At 39.0% G+C, this 16,784-nt stretch overlaps 1 protein-coding gene across 1 annotated transcript; it reads left to right on the top strand.

The window, feature by feature from the left end:
• The first annotated feature begins 3,385 nt into the window (after window positions 1-3,385).
• sdad1 (SDA1 domain containing 1) lies at window positions 3,386-15,159 on the top strand. Its single transcript, XM_088355760.1, has 21 exons — window positions 3,386-3,602; window positions 3,687-3,791; window positions 3,872-3,970; window positions 4,745-4,855; window positions 4,927-4,998; window positions 5,070-5,170; window positions 5,245-5,302; window positions 5,391-5,462; window positions 6,847-6,948; window positions 7,014-7,083; window positions 7,144-7,247; window positions 7,328-7,385; window positions 9,409-9,467; window positions 9,546-9,622; window positions 9,705-9,802; window positions 9,878-9,954; window positions 11,240-11,363; window positions 11,428-11,519; window positions 12,474-12,743; window positions 14,770-14,931; window positions 15,009-15,159. Exons 1-21 carry the CDS (start codon window positions 3,513-3,515, stop codon window positions 15,051-15,053), a joined length of 2,046 nt encoding a protein of 681 aa, XP_088211886.1. The 5' UTR covers window positions 3,386-3,512; the 3' UTR covers window positions 15,054-15,159.
• Window positions 15,160-16,784: the final 1,625 nt, after the last annotated feature.

Genomic DNA, 16,784 nt, shown 5'->3' with positions numbered 1-16,784 from the left:
GACGGGACAGTCTGGATTGATATCAAAACAGGATATCAAAATTAAACAGGACAAACTAGACGGGAACAAAACTGGAGGGAATAATAAACAGGACAAAAAAAGACGGGAACGAAACCGATATTAAACAGGATAAAAATAAACGTGAACAATACCGGACAGGAAATGCCAACAGGAAACAGGACCGAGTCAAAACCCACGTCTTGCGGGGAAGAGGTTCGTTGATGGACTGACACCCAAAGAGTGAGAGCACTGAGCTTAAATAGACGGAAAGCCAATCTGTCAATGAGCGGCAGCTGGCGCCACACAGGCGGGGCCAATTGGGCGCCATGGCAATTGGACAAAAGCATAAAAACCTACCTGGCCCTATGTGAAAAAGTAATTGCCCTCTGAACCTAATAGCGAATTGGGCCACCATTTCCAGCGATAAGAGAAATCAAACATTTATGATAATTGGTAATGAGTTTTTTACAAATCTGTGGAGCATTTTCAGCCCACTCTTCTTTGCAAAACGTTTCCAAGTTTGCCATATTTGAGGCTTTTCTCTTACGGACTGCCCATTTAAGGTCAGACCACACCCTCTTAATTGGATTCAAATCCGTACTTGGACTTGGCCAGGAGAGAACTTTCATTTTGTTTTGTGTTGGACCCATTCAAAGGTGGACTTGCTGGTGTGTTTTGGATCGTTGTCCTACTGACTCCACTATAAAAAAAAAACATTGGTCGAAAATGGCATCGATAAGAGAGTTCCAGGGCAAAAACCACAAAACAACTTAAAGAGTTGTCTCACATTTACCAAAAAGCATCTTGATTATCCTCAAGACTTTTGGACAAACATATAACGGAGTAATCAGTCAAAAGTTGAACGTTTTGGAAGGTGTGCAGCCTGTCACATCTGGTGAAAAAATGGCACAACATTTGGTAAAAAGAACACAATGCCAACAGTAAAGGATGGTGCTGGCAGTGTGATGGTCTGAGGGTGCTTTGCTGCCTCGTGACCATCAAAACTTGCAGTGGTTGAGGGAACAATCAATTCTAGTCTTTACCAGAAGATCCTAAAGGAGAACATCCAGCACTCAGTTTGTGCCCTCAGACCAAAAGACACCAGCAAGTCCAGCTCTGGATGGCTCAAAAACAAAACAAAATGAAGGTTCTGGACTGGCCACGTGAAAGTCCAGATTTGAATCCAAATAGGAGGCTGTGGTGCGACCTAAAACTAACAGTTCATGGAATGCTGCAGATTTGAAATTGTTTTGCAAAGAAGAGTGGGCCAAACTTCCTCTACAGCATCGTAAAATAATAATATTTATCTTAAACCTTTGATTTCTTTAATTGCTGACAAAGGTGGCGCAATTCTCTATTATGTTGAAAGGGACAATTACTTCTTCACACAGGGCCATTTATGTTTTGATTATTTTTGTGCCTTAGAAATGGAATTAACATTTCAAAACTGCATTTTGTATTTCCTTTGTCTCTGTGTGATATTAAGATTGGTTTAATGATCTTAAACCTTTATGAGTGATGAATATGCAAAAAACACAGAAATCAGGAAGTCGGTAAATACTTTTTTATGGCACTGTACTGCGGAAACTCCCAGTGACCAAATCACATTATTTTTCTTCTCATTTTTCAAAAGTTCACCCCTAGCAGCAAGATGTTGGACAATTTTGTCAGCTCCCTCTAAGTGAGGCTCATGTTGAGTTAAATAAAAGAAAATATCTCCATCCACGAGTATTTTCAGAAATGCACATTTTATTGGCAATTCATGTATTTTAGCGTATCTCTTAAATATGGATTGCATTGTTTGAGGTGTTGTCGAAAGTTGAAAATGTAATATTTTCTCAATAAAGGACTGAGTTCAAAGAGCCCTCATTCTTTTTTTTCAACCTCGTTAATCTGCTTTTATCATACTTTTAGTGAAGCTGTTCGAGGCAGAAAATTAGGTAGGAGGAATAGGGGATGGGGCAAGCCATAACGAATGACTTCATGCTCACCCTCGCTTTTTTTTTTTTTTTTTTATATTTGTTAGCTTAGCAAAAAAAAATGGTGAAAGTAAGAAAAGGCCTGTTTCAAGTACAGTGTAAAAGCCAACCCAAACCCCAAGAAAGATGAGAGTTGAAGGGTTTATTTGACCGTTTAAGAAATGGACGTACTTGCAAGCACATCATAGCTTGCCAGAAGCTGCAATGATTTCTTAAACCAGGAGATGGCAGCAGCCCAATAAAAATTGTTTTTTAAATTAATGAATTGTTTTTCCCAATAGAAGGCACTAAATATTACACAGAGGCGTTATTTCCATTTACTTATACTTATTGTATTCATAGTGCAAGTATGAATAAATAGAAATGACCATCACGAGAAGAAGATATAAAAGATGCTTTTTATGTAATCTCCATCTATTGATGGAAAAAAACTATACATATGTTTTTCTTTCAAAACAAATACAAACAAGTAAAACGGTAATAAACAAGATGTTGGCCAAATATTCCACTCTAAAAATCGAAATAGTGGAAGGTAAACCCATTTTCTTCAACGTTCTACAAGTATTACCCATATTTTATTACCTTTCCCGGCAGGGTGGACTCATTTTATTTGACATGAATGACGAAAATGAAACAAATCGTATCTTTTGTACAGCAAAATATTTCATCCACCAAAAATTTTAAAAGTGTAAACCTGTTTTTCAGAATTTTGTAAATTTTGTTTTTTTAGATAGATAGATAGATAGATAGATAGATAGATAGATAGATAGATAGATAGATAGATAGATAGATAGATAGATAGATAGACACTCCCAGCAGCATCCTTGTGTTTAAAAATAAAATATTAAAATAAAGATATAGAATACAAAAATACCCAATATAACGTTTTGCTATAAAGTATTTAAATAGTGCTACGGAAATACACACTGTATTAAAAATAGGGTAATATTCAAATGTGGCCGTGGGGTTTAATGTGGGCTTTTAGTCCCCCGGGTGGAGTCAAAGAGCCTTATGGCATGAGGAATAAATGATCTCCTCGGTCTGTCCGTCGATTGAATCTTTGAGTTTGATGAACACTCCCAGTGCCCATGGGATTTATAGTATTTTTAAGAATCTCCCAGGGATCGATTTAAACATGTCTTTATTTTCATTTTATGGATTCATTTTTTTAATCAGTATTTCTACAGCACCTTATGGTTTCTTAAAAATGTTTACAGTACAGTACTCTGTATTGTTTTTTTTTTTTTACTTTTGCATGCCAATTTTGCTTGTATTTGTATATTTTTACTAAAATTCCCTCAAAACAACAACTACAAAAATGAATAAATAGATTTTAAAAAATAAAAATAAACTTTCTCGGCAGGACGCACCGGAAGTAATTCCATTCAACAACAACCTTAACGGAAGTGTCGTCACGTCTCTAATGACAACACAGTAATGGCAGCTCGCATACATGCCACGCTTGCCTTATGAAAAATATTGCAGATAGTATTTTTCTTTTGACGTGTATTTATATTAACAAAATCTATAACAATGTCGGGACGTCACAACAACAAGCTGCCCAACAATTTGCCGCAACTTCAGAATTTGATTAAGAGAGACCCGCAGTCATACGAAGATGAGGTGAGTTTGTGGAAGCTAGCTGTGCTAACAGCTAGCATGCTGTTGTTGTGATTATCCAATTTGTTCACATGGTTGCTTGTGTAGTTTTTACAGCAGTACAGGCATTATCAGTCCAATCTGCAGATCTTCAAACTGCAGCCCGATAAACCCAATAAGGAGTTGGCGGAACTCGTCATGTTCCTTGCGCAGGTTAACTGTTTTCCTCAGTCGAATCAAAATTTCGTCTTGTAATTTTTATTCTCATGATTATTTGTTTACTTGCCCAACAGGTTGGCCACTGTTACCTGCAGCATCTGTCGAATTTTCCTCAAGAGCTGACTGAGCTTTTACTAAGTCATCACACAGTCGTGGAGACAGATTTAAGAATGGTGAGTGAGCATGGAATTAAAACAGGAGAAAAATTGAAACGTGTTCCAATAAAAAATCAAATATGCACAGTAATTCCAATAGTGCATTGACTTATTTTGACGGGAAAAACCATTGGACATATTTACATGCAAGTATTAATCCGATTGGAAAATAATTTAAGCCAGTACTCCGATGATCTAATGCCATGTAATCACGCACAATTATCCGATTAGTGTCTTCTGCATAAATTTGGTTAGTCCTCTCATTTTCTGATTCCTTTCTCATGTACAGTATACACATTTGAGCAATCTGATTGCTTGTACACTTGCACAGTTTCCCTCTTCTGAGAGAGACTATCGCCGCAAAGCAATGTGGAACCTGTAGTAGGGAGACGAATGAGACACGCAAACTCTTGCTCGCTATAAAGCTTCATGTGTATTGGCTGATTTGCTTTAGGTCAACCACGTACGAGCTAATCTTCTGAACACATGAGATGCAGCGATTAAGCTCACTGTTGTTATCTCTGTACTTAGTTGAATTTGGTTAATGGCATGAACGAAATCAGCCTTTATTTATTAGGTCAAATGATGCTGAAACAGTAGCGCTCCAGCTTGGCCCTTGTAACCACAATACCAAACATTTACTTAGGGTTAAACGTTTGTCTCCAGGCATGTAAATAATTTATTTGGATTGCTCCAAAAAGCTCATATGCCCTCTTCAATCGGATAGCGCATGCATGTCAACATAGTTGATGAGTCAAAATAAATGATTTTTTTTCTGTGCATTGTGCTTAGACCTTCTGCAAGGCTTTGATCCTCCTGCGAAACAAGGACCTGATCAACCCGAGTAGCCTTCTGGAGCTTTTTTTTGAACTGCTGCGATGTCATGACAAGCTGCTGCGCAAGGTTTGATTGGGAAAAAAACAGCAATGCACATAAAAATGTAGGATTAGTTAATCCGCTTTCTGTCCTCGCAGACTCTCTACACTCACATCGTGACTGACATTAAAAACATCAACGCCAAGCACAAAAACAACAAAGTCAACACAGTAAGCGGTCACCCGTAGAATTTTCTGTGCTTTTCTTACTGAATGTTGCAAGTTTTCTTTGTGTGCGGCAGTCGTTGCAGAACTTCATGTACACCATGTTGAGGGATCGCAACCCCATCGCAGCCAAGATCTCCTTAGATGTGATGGTGGAGCTCTACAAGAGGAATATTTGGTCTGTTCTTCTTTTTGAATGGGTACATTTTCAGATAAGGTATCAATGGTTCATTCAAGTATTTGTGTTTACAGGAACGACGCCAAAACGGTCAATGTCATCACCACAGCCTGCTTTTCTAACGTGACAAAAGTACATTTTTACTTCCTTTATTTGGTGTTTTAGGGAGTGGTGGGAAACAAAGCTTGATTGTTTTTTTTTGTTTGTTTCTGCTGGGCAGATCCTGGTGGCGGCGCTCAAGTTTTTCTTGGGGACAGATGAAGACGAAGAGGGCAACGGCTCGGATTCAGATGTAAGTGCTGACAACTTCCCCTTGAATGAGATGTATGGAGTTTAAATTTTAATGTATAATTTAACGGATGGACTTGTTTTTTCTGCTTTTCTAACAATGGCCCCCTTTAATATCTCGCATTTGATCATGATCAGTGTCTTAAAATACATGATCAAGTCTTCCAAAATATTTTTTTTATATTAGTGTATTTATAAATGTAAATCCCTCACTTTGTTGAAGTGGTTGACTGAGCCTATTTAACCCTATTTCTAATAAAATGCAACCTGGTTATAACAATTATAACGTAGTTATAACATAACATCATGACATTGGCCGTTATGGTGTCGTTCCTGTATACACAAATAGTGAACCAGCTCGGTAGCCTAGATGGTAGGGCGAAACTGAGAGTTCGCTGGTTCAAGGCCGAGTCATACCTAAGACTTGCAACATTGGTACTCATTGCCTCCCTGCTTGGCGCTCTGCATTAAGGGTTGGAATTGGGGGGTTTGGTCACCTAATGACTCCCAACACAGCAGTTGGGTCTAAAAACCCTGCGCCGATCGAAGGCGACGCGTCACGTCGAGAGGTTCTTGTGTCAAATGATTTTCTGTATATATCATGTTTATGGTTTATACTGGCTGAATAAAAAAAAATACAACAAATACAATACAAAAACTAGTAGCAATTTTCAGCAATAACAGTCACAGTAGTAGTCAAAGTAGCTCAAAAGTTCCCTGACCCCTGATCTACTGTTTTCAAATGTAATCATGATGTGATAATTCATAAATATGCAAATAATCAATATATAGTAATTTTGATAAAATTGTCAGATAACTCAATGACAAAAAAGAGATACAAAACAGCAATGAAATGTGTAACTTTTCAAATGTCTGCATATTGATTTTAGGGAATTGTTAAAAGGCCCATGTATCAAATAAGATTTTATACCAGTATGGGATACCATCTTGCCACCATCAAACAACATGCGAATGACTGCTTTAGATGTCAAAGATTAATTGCAACTGGGCTCTAAGGATTACCGATATAACTATCGGGCAGCAGCTAATACCAGTATCAATCAGGAACGGAATATATCATCAATCATTGCCCAATACTTTTTAAAACTAGCTTATCATATAGATATTTAAATCACTTAGTGCCCTTACACAACTCAGTTGTTAAGGTTGCTGACTGCTTTTATTTTATACAATCTCTCATTAACATTGTAATAACATCATATTTTCGAAATTCATATTAAACTTTGTAGCCTCTTGTGTTTAGTAAAAAAAGATTTAGCTCTCAGCTTTGAAATTGTTGGTGACCCCTGCTTAGAAACTAAAAGTCTTCTCCAGTGAATATGTTAGAAAATTGCGTTTGTGACTTGAGTGTTTCTGGTTCCATTCAGGAAGACGGACCGTCGGCACGTGACCTTAAGGTGAGATTCAATACGGGCAAGAAAACCTCCAAAAACAAGAAGAAGATGGAAAAGGCCATGAAAGTCCTCAAGGTAATCCGCAAGTGAGCTGAGACTTTGGAGTTTTCTGTTTTCTACTGCTGTATTTATTCCGGCAGAAACACAAGAAGAAGCAGAAGGTGGAGGTGTTCAACTTTTCAGCAATTCACCTCATCCACGATCCTCAAGGTGGGTTGTACTCGCTCGTCAACTGGCGGCGAATTTCTCTAACTGAGATTGGCTCTGCAGATATCTCTGAGAAGCTCCTAAAGCAGCTGGAGCGCTCCAAAGAGCGCTTCGAGGTTAAGATGATGATGATGGAGCTCATTTCCAGACTCGTCGGGATACACGAGGTGCTTACTTGGACTCCGAATGCATGATGCTCCGCCAGTTTGAGAAAAAAAAATCACTTCTTGTTTGTTTTTTTCCCTAGCTTTTCCTTTTCAATTATTATCCGTTCATCCAGAGGTTCCTCCAGCCACATCAAAGAGGTGAGGTGGAATCAAATCCAAGCATTGAAATAATACGTCCGACAGCTCTTGTTCTTAGCCAATCAGACCGTGCAGATGACAACAGCCGGTGGTTGCTGATTTAGGTTGTCCATCTTTGCATCACATGTGATCCGAATGCTTGTATAGTGGTACCTATAATTATGAATTTATTTTGCTCAGGGAGTAGCTTTGTAACCAAAAACATTTGTAAGTAGAGGGTTTTGTATCAAAATGGTTCGATGATGTGTCTAGGGAACTTGTAACGTTGATCAGAGGTATTCAGAACGAAGACTAAATTTGGACATGTGTTTGAAGTGGATAAAGGCATGCTGTCGCCCTCGCGTTCAACTCAACGTGAAGATGATTGATGGAAACTGGAGTTATTTGCTCCACAATAGGTGTTTATTTTTTGTTTAAAAATGTAATAGAAACCAGAACACGCTTAAAAAATTACGTAATGGACTCATTCTGTTATAAGTTATGAAGACATTTTTGCTCCTTTTACAGCATTAGATGCACCAAGAAATAAGAGTGAGGTGTCATATCTAAAACTCATGAAGGTCTTTTAGAAGGGAAAACAATAAAGTATACATTCCCTACTTTACGTTTGCTGTAATCTGAATCAATTTCTATGTGAAGTTCGTAAATCACTAATATTACAAGCTAATTAGTGTCTTTGGAAACCTTGATGGCATGAATATAACTCTGTAAATAATAATTGAGACCCTTTTCTACTGTCATTTGAGATACGTTTGCATAACAAGGAAGAAATGATAAGGCTTTGTTATCAGGAACACAGACTAAAGAGTCGCTCGCTGTTGTTTCGGCCACTCTGTTTGCTCCGCTTGTGATACATGGATACTGTAGCTATGTAGGCGTGGCTTAGCGCTCTGTGTTTAATCAATTAATAAGAAATGCACTATCATTTTCTTTTTCTACTGATACATCTTGCTACTATAGATCAATATCCTGAACTTATTTTTTTAAACTACATTCTATATTTGGGGGGAAAATAACATGCAAAATCCGATTACTTATACTTGAGTCCTTATTCTCTTTTACAATTAAGATAACTTAAGTCTAAGAGAGACTAGACTAGTCACTGGAGTTTGGCATTATTGAATAAATCTATCAATACTTACTTGGTTTGTCTTAAATAACTACAATGACAGTATATTGACATGTGCTGTAGACATTTATGGAAGTGCATATGATTAATAGTGTATTTATGATGTGAAAATACGTCATTTCTAATCACAGAAGTGTTTCACTTCTGAATGGTTACACGGGTAAGAAAAATATCTCAATTATTCTTTTCAAGAAGTATTGTCTTAGCTGTACACATTAGTTGCTAAAACAGTATAGTAGGCTGAATGAATATTATAGCGTGGTGACTCATTATTGGTTGTCTCCAGTGCCTCGCTCACAATATGGAGAGGTAGAGATGAGACGCGATCAAGTTGCACAACTACTTCTATAGAGTGCTTTGAATCTTTTTTAACAAATAGTGTCGGCTGATTGAAAATTATAGCGTGGTGTCAAGTAATTAATAATCATGTCTCTACAGTGCCTCTTGCTCACGACAAAGAGGAATAGAGTAGACATAACCAAGTTGTGTTAATAATCTTCTTGAAAACTTAAATATCTTCTAACGAACTTAAAGTCTCCGATTTTTTTCTATTAAGTCGTAACGGCTGATTGAAAATTATAATGTGTTATCAAGTAACTCAATTACGGGTCTCTCCAGTGCCTCATTCACATTATGAAGCAGCAGAGAGGAGACAAGACTCGACAGAAAATCCAAATCTATTCAACTAGGTACATAAATGCAAGTGACTAGTTATTGGTTATTTTTTTTTGTTTTTCCCCTATCGGGACAATAACTGTGACGTCAGATTCAGCTGTTATCGACCCAATAATTATTGTGCATCCTTATATTGAATCTGATGTATGTTGGGAAAAAAGAGCGGGTGCTTGTGCATCTGCCGACGCCTTTTACTGAGGAGTTTATGCTGTCTGACAGAGGTTACCAAGATTCTTCTGTGTGCCGCCCAGTCTTGCCACCATCTGGTGCCTCCCGAGGTATAACAAACGCCATCCCTCATTGAATTGATGTAAATTTGTAGTATGCCGCTAAGTTGCCTTCCTGTCCTCCTGCAGATCGCCCAATCGCTTATCCGCACAATTGCCGACAACTTTGTGACGGATCGAAACTCGGGCGAAGTCATGACTGTGGGGTGTGTGGCCAGCAAGGTTTTATGGTTGCTTGGAAAAAATTACTAAAAAAAATGTTTTTTCTGGCTTGTCCTCCATACTCAGGATCAACGCCATTAAAGAGGTGGCGGCCCGTTGTCCCTTGGCCCTCAGTGAGGACCTCTTGCGAGATCTGGCCCAGTACAAAACCCACAAGGACAAGAGTGAGTTCCGTTTTTTTGTGCCGCCTCTTTTTTGGATTTTCTGACGCCATCATTGATGGTGCGTCTCTTCTGCAGATGTCATGATGTCTTCCAGAAGTCTCATCCAACTTTTTAGAAATCTTAACCCGCAAATGCTGCACAAAAAGGACAGGGTAAATTGCAAAAATATTATACATTTCTTCTTTTTTTTTTTTTTTCAAAGCCTTCATGATCACACATCAACATTACTAAAAATGATGCCTGGAAACCAAGACATCCGCAATATTTGATTTTAATTTGTTTGTGCACATATATATATATATATATATATATATATATATATAATAATAATAATAATAATTTCCTTGTATTGTCATTCTGTGTAACAATCTACACAGAACGAAATGTCGATTGCACCTGACCCGATGTAGCGAGCCGATGCAGCCGCAGCCAACAGAGGGCGCCGCCGACCACTTTTTAAGTCTTAGGAATGACTCGGCCGGGGCGCGAACCACCGACCTCCCAGTCTCAAAGCGGGCGCCTTACCATCTAGGCTACTGAGCTGGTATATATATATATATATATATATATATATATATATATATATATATATATATATATATTTAGCCTTTATCTAAAGTATTTTTTTTAATTATATTTAAAAATAAACACATTAAAAATACATGTTTTTCAATTATTTCTTTTTTATTTAATTTTCCGTCAAAAATTGATGTTAAAAATTGATAATAAAATATGTAATTTTTAAACTGATGAAAAATATACTTATTCAGAATTCAATTATGATTCTTATTTTATAATTATATCTGCTCCTCACGTTTTTGCTCAAGGTTAAAACTTTCAGAAAGAAAAAAAAGATTAAAAATAAAGGTATTAAAAACGTATATAGTTTTGATAATTATTCTATTATTTTAAACTTTTCTGGGGGGTTTTAGGCCTCATCGTCTCAGTCCTTCACATGTTTCACAAGATTCACAAGATTTAAACCTTCAGAATAGAAAACAAGTAGTTATTAAAAAATATATTTTATAATGAAATACTTTTTTTATAATTGCTAATGCCAATATTTTTAAACAAGGGCGAACACAATATTTTAGATACAGTTCAACCTCTCCCTCCCTGACGTTAAAAACTCTCGTAAGGGAATGGTTAGTTGGTTGGATTCCTTTACCACTAGGGCGGTAGGGGCACCATTTCCTGTGGTGTGTCTTGGGCAAGTACATCCTAGTGGCGCCCATCCCTCTCCAGGCCAACAAATGTTTCCGCCCGGTCTCAAACCGGGGACCTTTCTGTGTTAGGTGAATGTGCTAACCACTGCACTACGTAAACGGTATGAAGAAGAAGAAAACAATCCTGGGAGATATTGCAGTGTTCCATCACTGAGTAAGCAGGAGTGTCAGATTATCCAAATTGTAACGCAAGCGTGGATGTTTGGTCCAGGGGAGGCCCACGGAGGCGTCGTTGGAGGCCAGGCTCAAGGACTACGGGGAGCTGGCAGCCAAAGACCACATCCCTGGCGCCGAAGTCCTTGAGGCGGAGGAGGAAAACCAGGAGGGCCAAGATGGTGAGTGACTGCTCGTGGCCTGAAGTCCATTCGGGATTGTAACATTTCACTTCCGTCCCCACAGATGGCTGGGAGAGCGCCAGCGGCGAGGAGGAAGACGAGGACGGGGAGTGGATAGACGTCCACCACTCGTCCGATGAAGATACTGCTGAAGTGGTAAGTTCTAGTGGTAGTTAATTTCTTTAATGGGAACAATAGATTAAATCTAAGTCCACCTCCTGGATAAAGCATGTCAAACTCAGTTTGATTGTGGGGCCAGATTCAGACATTATTTTCTCAGGCAGGCAGGATCAAAGAATGTCAATTTAAAACTTTGATCTTATCGTGATCTGTTAATATCAAGCTTCATCATTCAGCCTACATTTGTAGCCTACCCTGCAAATTATAATCACGGATGAAAAGGGATCTTTCCTAAGCACAACACATTTATTTAGAAAGAATTTAATCACATGATTTATATGGTATTGAATGTCTTAATAAATGTATTATCAGATGAATAAATGCATCTTTACATCTGAACCAACTCACCACACCAAAAGTGGGAGCTATGAATAAAAATAGGCATGCCTCAATTGTCATTGCTTTGAAATAAAAGAAAAAGAAAATCAAAATAAGAGTTTCAGCAGTAAATGGGAAATAACATCAGATACAATAACCAGTTGGTCCTACTAAAGCTGAGAAAATACTGCACAATATAGTGTTAAGCATGAAACGAGATAAATCTCTATGATCTGTGTAAACAAATGTGCCATCACGCCTTTTTTCCCTCTGTCATTGCACTCCTCTCGTCTACTTGCTGCTGCTAGTTCCTGCATATTTTTGCCTTTACAAGTGCATCAACATTAGGTGTCAAATCCTGAGTCGCAGCACATTTAAAAATGTAATTCAAGAAGTCCCAAGCATGGATTTAACCTTAAATGGACGTTAGCTCTTTTATACCTTGACTTTGCTCTAGGCGAAAGTTAGAACATTTGGTTTGTATGTATTAAAAAAAAACATGATTTTAAATAGGAATGGTGAAAGACTTGCTTCCTTATTTTTAACATAGTCAGAAATTTATGGTGGGCAGTATGTTTGACATGCCTGACCCTAGAGTGTTTCTCCCCCCAGGCGGAGAAGCTGAAGGCTTTACCAGCCGATGAGCGAGAGGCCAAAGCGGCTGTGGTCAGCAGCAGTCGGCTCCTCACGCAGGAAGACTTTAGGAAGATCCGGCTGGCCCAGATGGCCAAGGAGATCAGCGGCGCTCCGGGAAAGAAGAGGAAAGCGGCCAACAGCGATGATGAAGATGGTGGCAAAGGGGAGCTACTGACCCTCAGTAACATCGAGAGGCTCCACAAGAAGCCCAAAGCCGACAAGGAGTCACGCTTGGCCACGGCGATGGTGAGGAAGCATCCTTTCCTTCTAGCCACAAAAGTTCTTACAGCAGACCAGCATCTGGACCTCAGACATGTTATCAGCTCTCTGACAGGGGAAGCTGTGTTGTTGCTGTCTTAGACTTTCTTCAATAATTTCAACTTAGTGTTCAAAAGTTTAGGGCAAGGTGTCCAAACTTTTTTAGAAAGCAGTCCAGATTTGCTAAGCTGAAAATATGTGAGGGCTGACTATTTAGTAAAAGTTTTGCAGTGCTAGGCAATCAGCGTTACGACCTCGTAGCTCTCCTTTGTATGATTTTCATTTGACTCGGGGTATTGCGAAAAAGCGCTGCTGTGCCGTTAAAACAGCTTCCGGTTGCTTCACCTTTTCACAGCGTTGGATTCCAGTTAGCATTTTGTTGTCAGCCTGTTTTGTCTGGCTGTGCCTTTTGACATTTTATTTTTGGAAAAAAGCCACAGTCCCTTTGCAAATTAGGAAGTTGTTTTAGATTTCGGTGAGAAAATACTCCAATTTCCACTCATCGTGGAAGCGGCGGCCCTCACAAACAACTTTCCTTTTTTTATTTACAGTCGCCATTTCGGGAATGGGGTGGGCTAAAATTCTCACATAAAGCCAAAGGCAAGGTGGCCAAAGGGCCACTGTCATTATCTGGTTAAATGGTGTGGGTTTTTTGGGGGGACAAATTTATTTGATACTGTAGTCAACATTACTGGTGGGCCACATATTATTATTTTATGGCAAAGGCTGTGGGGCAGTAAAAGTTTGATCGCGGACTCTAACTGCTCACTGGGCCGGGCTTTGGACATGCCTGGATTAGGGTCACACTGACACGTCCCTCTTTTATTTATCAACGTATTTGAATTTCTGTGTTCTTTTGCCCATATTATTCTCTTCATTTTCCTGGCCAGTCTCAGATATGGCTTTTTCTTTGCAACTCTGCATCTCAAAGTCACCTCTTTACTGTAAATGTTGACACTGGTGTTTGCAGGTACTATTTAAACAAAATGCTAGTTGAGGACCTGCAAGGCATCTATCTCTCAAACGAGAGACTCCAATGTATTTGTTCTCTAGACACTTCTCCCACTCTGGTTAGAGCTTGTTTGTTTTCTGAAGGGAGTAGTACACACTGTTGTAAGAGATCTGCGGTTCCTTAGCAAATTAATCTCTTTGAAAAATAATAGACTGTCGAGTTTCACATGAAAGTTCTCTTTTTCTGGTCAATCTAAGTTTATCACACACACAAACGCGATGTTTCAGATACTCAACTAACTCAGTGAAGTCAGCTTTATAGCTTATTTAACCAGCTTAACTGTTTTCAGATAACATTGGCCAAGGGTTTTCCAATCATCTGTTTGCCTTCGAACCCTATATGGAAAAAAATAAACTATTAGAAGACTTAACTGCTGGATGCTGGAAAGGGGCCTCGATTAGCCTATGTAGATATTGCATTAAAAAGCAGACATCTGCAGCTAAAATTGTCATTTACTGCATTAAAAAATGTAAAGGGCATTTTTCTGAATAGTTTTATGCTATCTTCATGGAAAAAACAGTGCTTTTCTTTTAGAAAATAAGGACATGTCTAAGTGACTCCAAACTTTTCAACGGTAGTGTATGTTAATAGTTGATGTGGACTACGTTTTGTATATTGTTGCCCAAGCAACATCCATTGCAGTCTGGTGATCCTGGGCAGGGGTTTGGGAGATTTTACATCAGGGGTCAGTACTGGGTCCTGGACTGTTTAACAGTTATATAAATTACATTTGTAAGGTATCAGGGATTGAGTGGCAATAAGCACTTTGAGTGGCAATCTTTTGCCTGAAGAGTGCTTCACAAATACATTTGATTGGATTTGTGTGGCTCCTTTTTTAGGTTTCTGATTTTCCTCAGCTGGGGTTTTTGAGTTTATCCTTGCCCGAATGCAGATTTCAGATCAGGGGACGTTGTAATTGTGTGTTGTGCAGTCTTCTGAGACTTTGTGTGGTTAAGGGCTATAAAAATAATTGTGAACTTCTTTTTACCGCTCTGATCACAGGCGGGAAAGTCCAACCGTAAGGACTTCGTGAGGAAAAAAAGCAAGTTAAATCCTCACGCCAGCACCAGCAACAAAGACAAGAGACGTAAAAAGAACTTCATGATGATGAGGCACAGCCGTGACGTTCGAAGCAAAGGAAAACGCTCCTTCCGGGAGAAACAGGCAAGTTAAATAGGCAAAGAAAGGGTTTTGCCTTCCTTTGGGAAATATGTTTTAATGGGCGCCTCATTTTCATTCAGATTGCGCTACGGGACGCACTCCTCAAAAAGAAGAAGCAGCACTAATAGAGTTGGAACGCTGCCCACATCTCATCATGCTTTCAAATGTGTCAATTTCAAATGGTTGTTCTTTAAATTGTATTTGCTAAAAAAATGCATCCAAGTGTTTTTATTTTCTGCCATTGACTGTGGCAGTAACATATCCTGATTTAGCAGTACATAAACTACTGGAGCAACATTACAAGAAATAGGATAAGCAGTTGACAGACTAAATGAATAAATGAAGTCCGAAACAAATCGGATAGCGAAAGGGCCTGAAAAAAATGACATTATCCATAATGCAGTGCGATCGTGCGTTTTGTTTCGTGCATTCTTATAATAATAATAATAATGCATTTTATTTAAAAGCGCCTTTCAAGCCACCCAAGGACACTGTACAGACAATGAGAAAATACAATGTAAAATGTAAAAAATTGTAAGCGAAATAATAAATAAAAAGACATAAAAACATAGGAAATGGAGAAGCTACGTGTTGTAGGCAGTTCTGAACAGGTGTGTTTTTAGAAGGGACTTAAAAGTGGAGAGAGGTGTGCAGTTTTGGAGGTCCGGAGGTAGATTGTTCCAAAGCTTTGGAGCAGCGCGACTGAAGGCTCTGGCTCCCATGGTGCTCAGGTGGGCAGGGGGCACTGACAGTCGGAGGGAGGACGAGGATCTGAGGGAGCGAGTGGGGACGTGCACCTGGAGAAGGTCAGACAGGTAAGGAGGGGCCAGGTTAAGAATGGCCATCTTGAGACTAGGTGGAAACATTTGGACTGGAGAGGGATGGGCACCACCAGGCTGTACTTACCCTAGACACACCGCAGGAAATGCTGCCCCCTACAACCCTAGTGGGTAAGAGAACCAACTTGTAAGTGTAAATATTTCTCCAGAGATCAGTAGATTAATCAAGTAAAACATTAACTACTTGGAGAGCAACACAATACAAGTAGTTAAAAAAAAAAGCTGTTCTACTAGTGATCCCAAGAGCCAAGAAGAGAACCGCAGGTTCAAGAGTGTTCTTTATTCAGGCGCTGATGTTGTGGAATGCTCTTCCCTCTGAGATTCAATCTGCAACCTCAGTGAAACTGTTTGAATCTCGGCTTAAAACACACTTCTATTTTATAGCTTATGAATGACTTATATTTCCACTTGATATCTGTGTGTTAATTGTTATTACAACATCCATTGCAGCCTGGTCATCCTGGAAGTGGGATTACCTCATGTGCAGTCCCTTCTCAAGGTTTATTCATTTTGAAGTTGTTTATTTTTTCCTTGCCCTCATGTAGGTTTTAGATCAGGGAATGGTGTAATAATAGTCAGTGGTTTGCAATGATCTGTGGTCTGTGCAGCCCTTTGAGGCTCCTTGTAATTAAGGGCTTTACAAAAGTGAATGAAATCCAAATCGAGAAGAATGGTGTAAATCTTACACTATAAGTCACAGATGTCAAACGGGCGGCCCGCGGACCGGATCAGGCCCAACAATGGTTTAAATCTGCCCCGCAAGAGGAAAATGAGCTGTAGTTTTATATATTTCCACCAGATGCCACCCAAGTCAGTTAACACTTGCAAAACAACTGTGGTAGTATTTTTCTATTTCTCTCTCACTTTCTTCTCTCTTTCTCCTGTTCACTCTCTTTTTCTCTCTTCTCTATCTTTCTCTCACTCTCCTTCTCTTTCTATTTAATCCCTCTGTAACTTACGCTGTAATTGTCTTTCTATTTTTCTTTAGTTATCACCCTCTCCCCTTTTTTGATTTCT

This window comes from Urocampus carinirostris, chromosome 16, assembly GCF_059441175.1.
Source record: "Urocampus carinirostris isolate Australia breed hairy pipefish chromosome 16, RoL_Ucar_1.0, whole genome shotgun sequence".
Lineage (NCBI taxonomy): Eukaryota > Metazoa > Chordata > Actinopteri > Syngnathiformes > Syngnathidae > Urocampus > Urocampus carinirostris.
The sequence above is the reverse complement of the archived record's forward strand: the minus strand, read 5'-3'. Positions and strand labels throughout refer to the sequence as shown.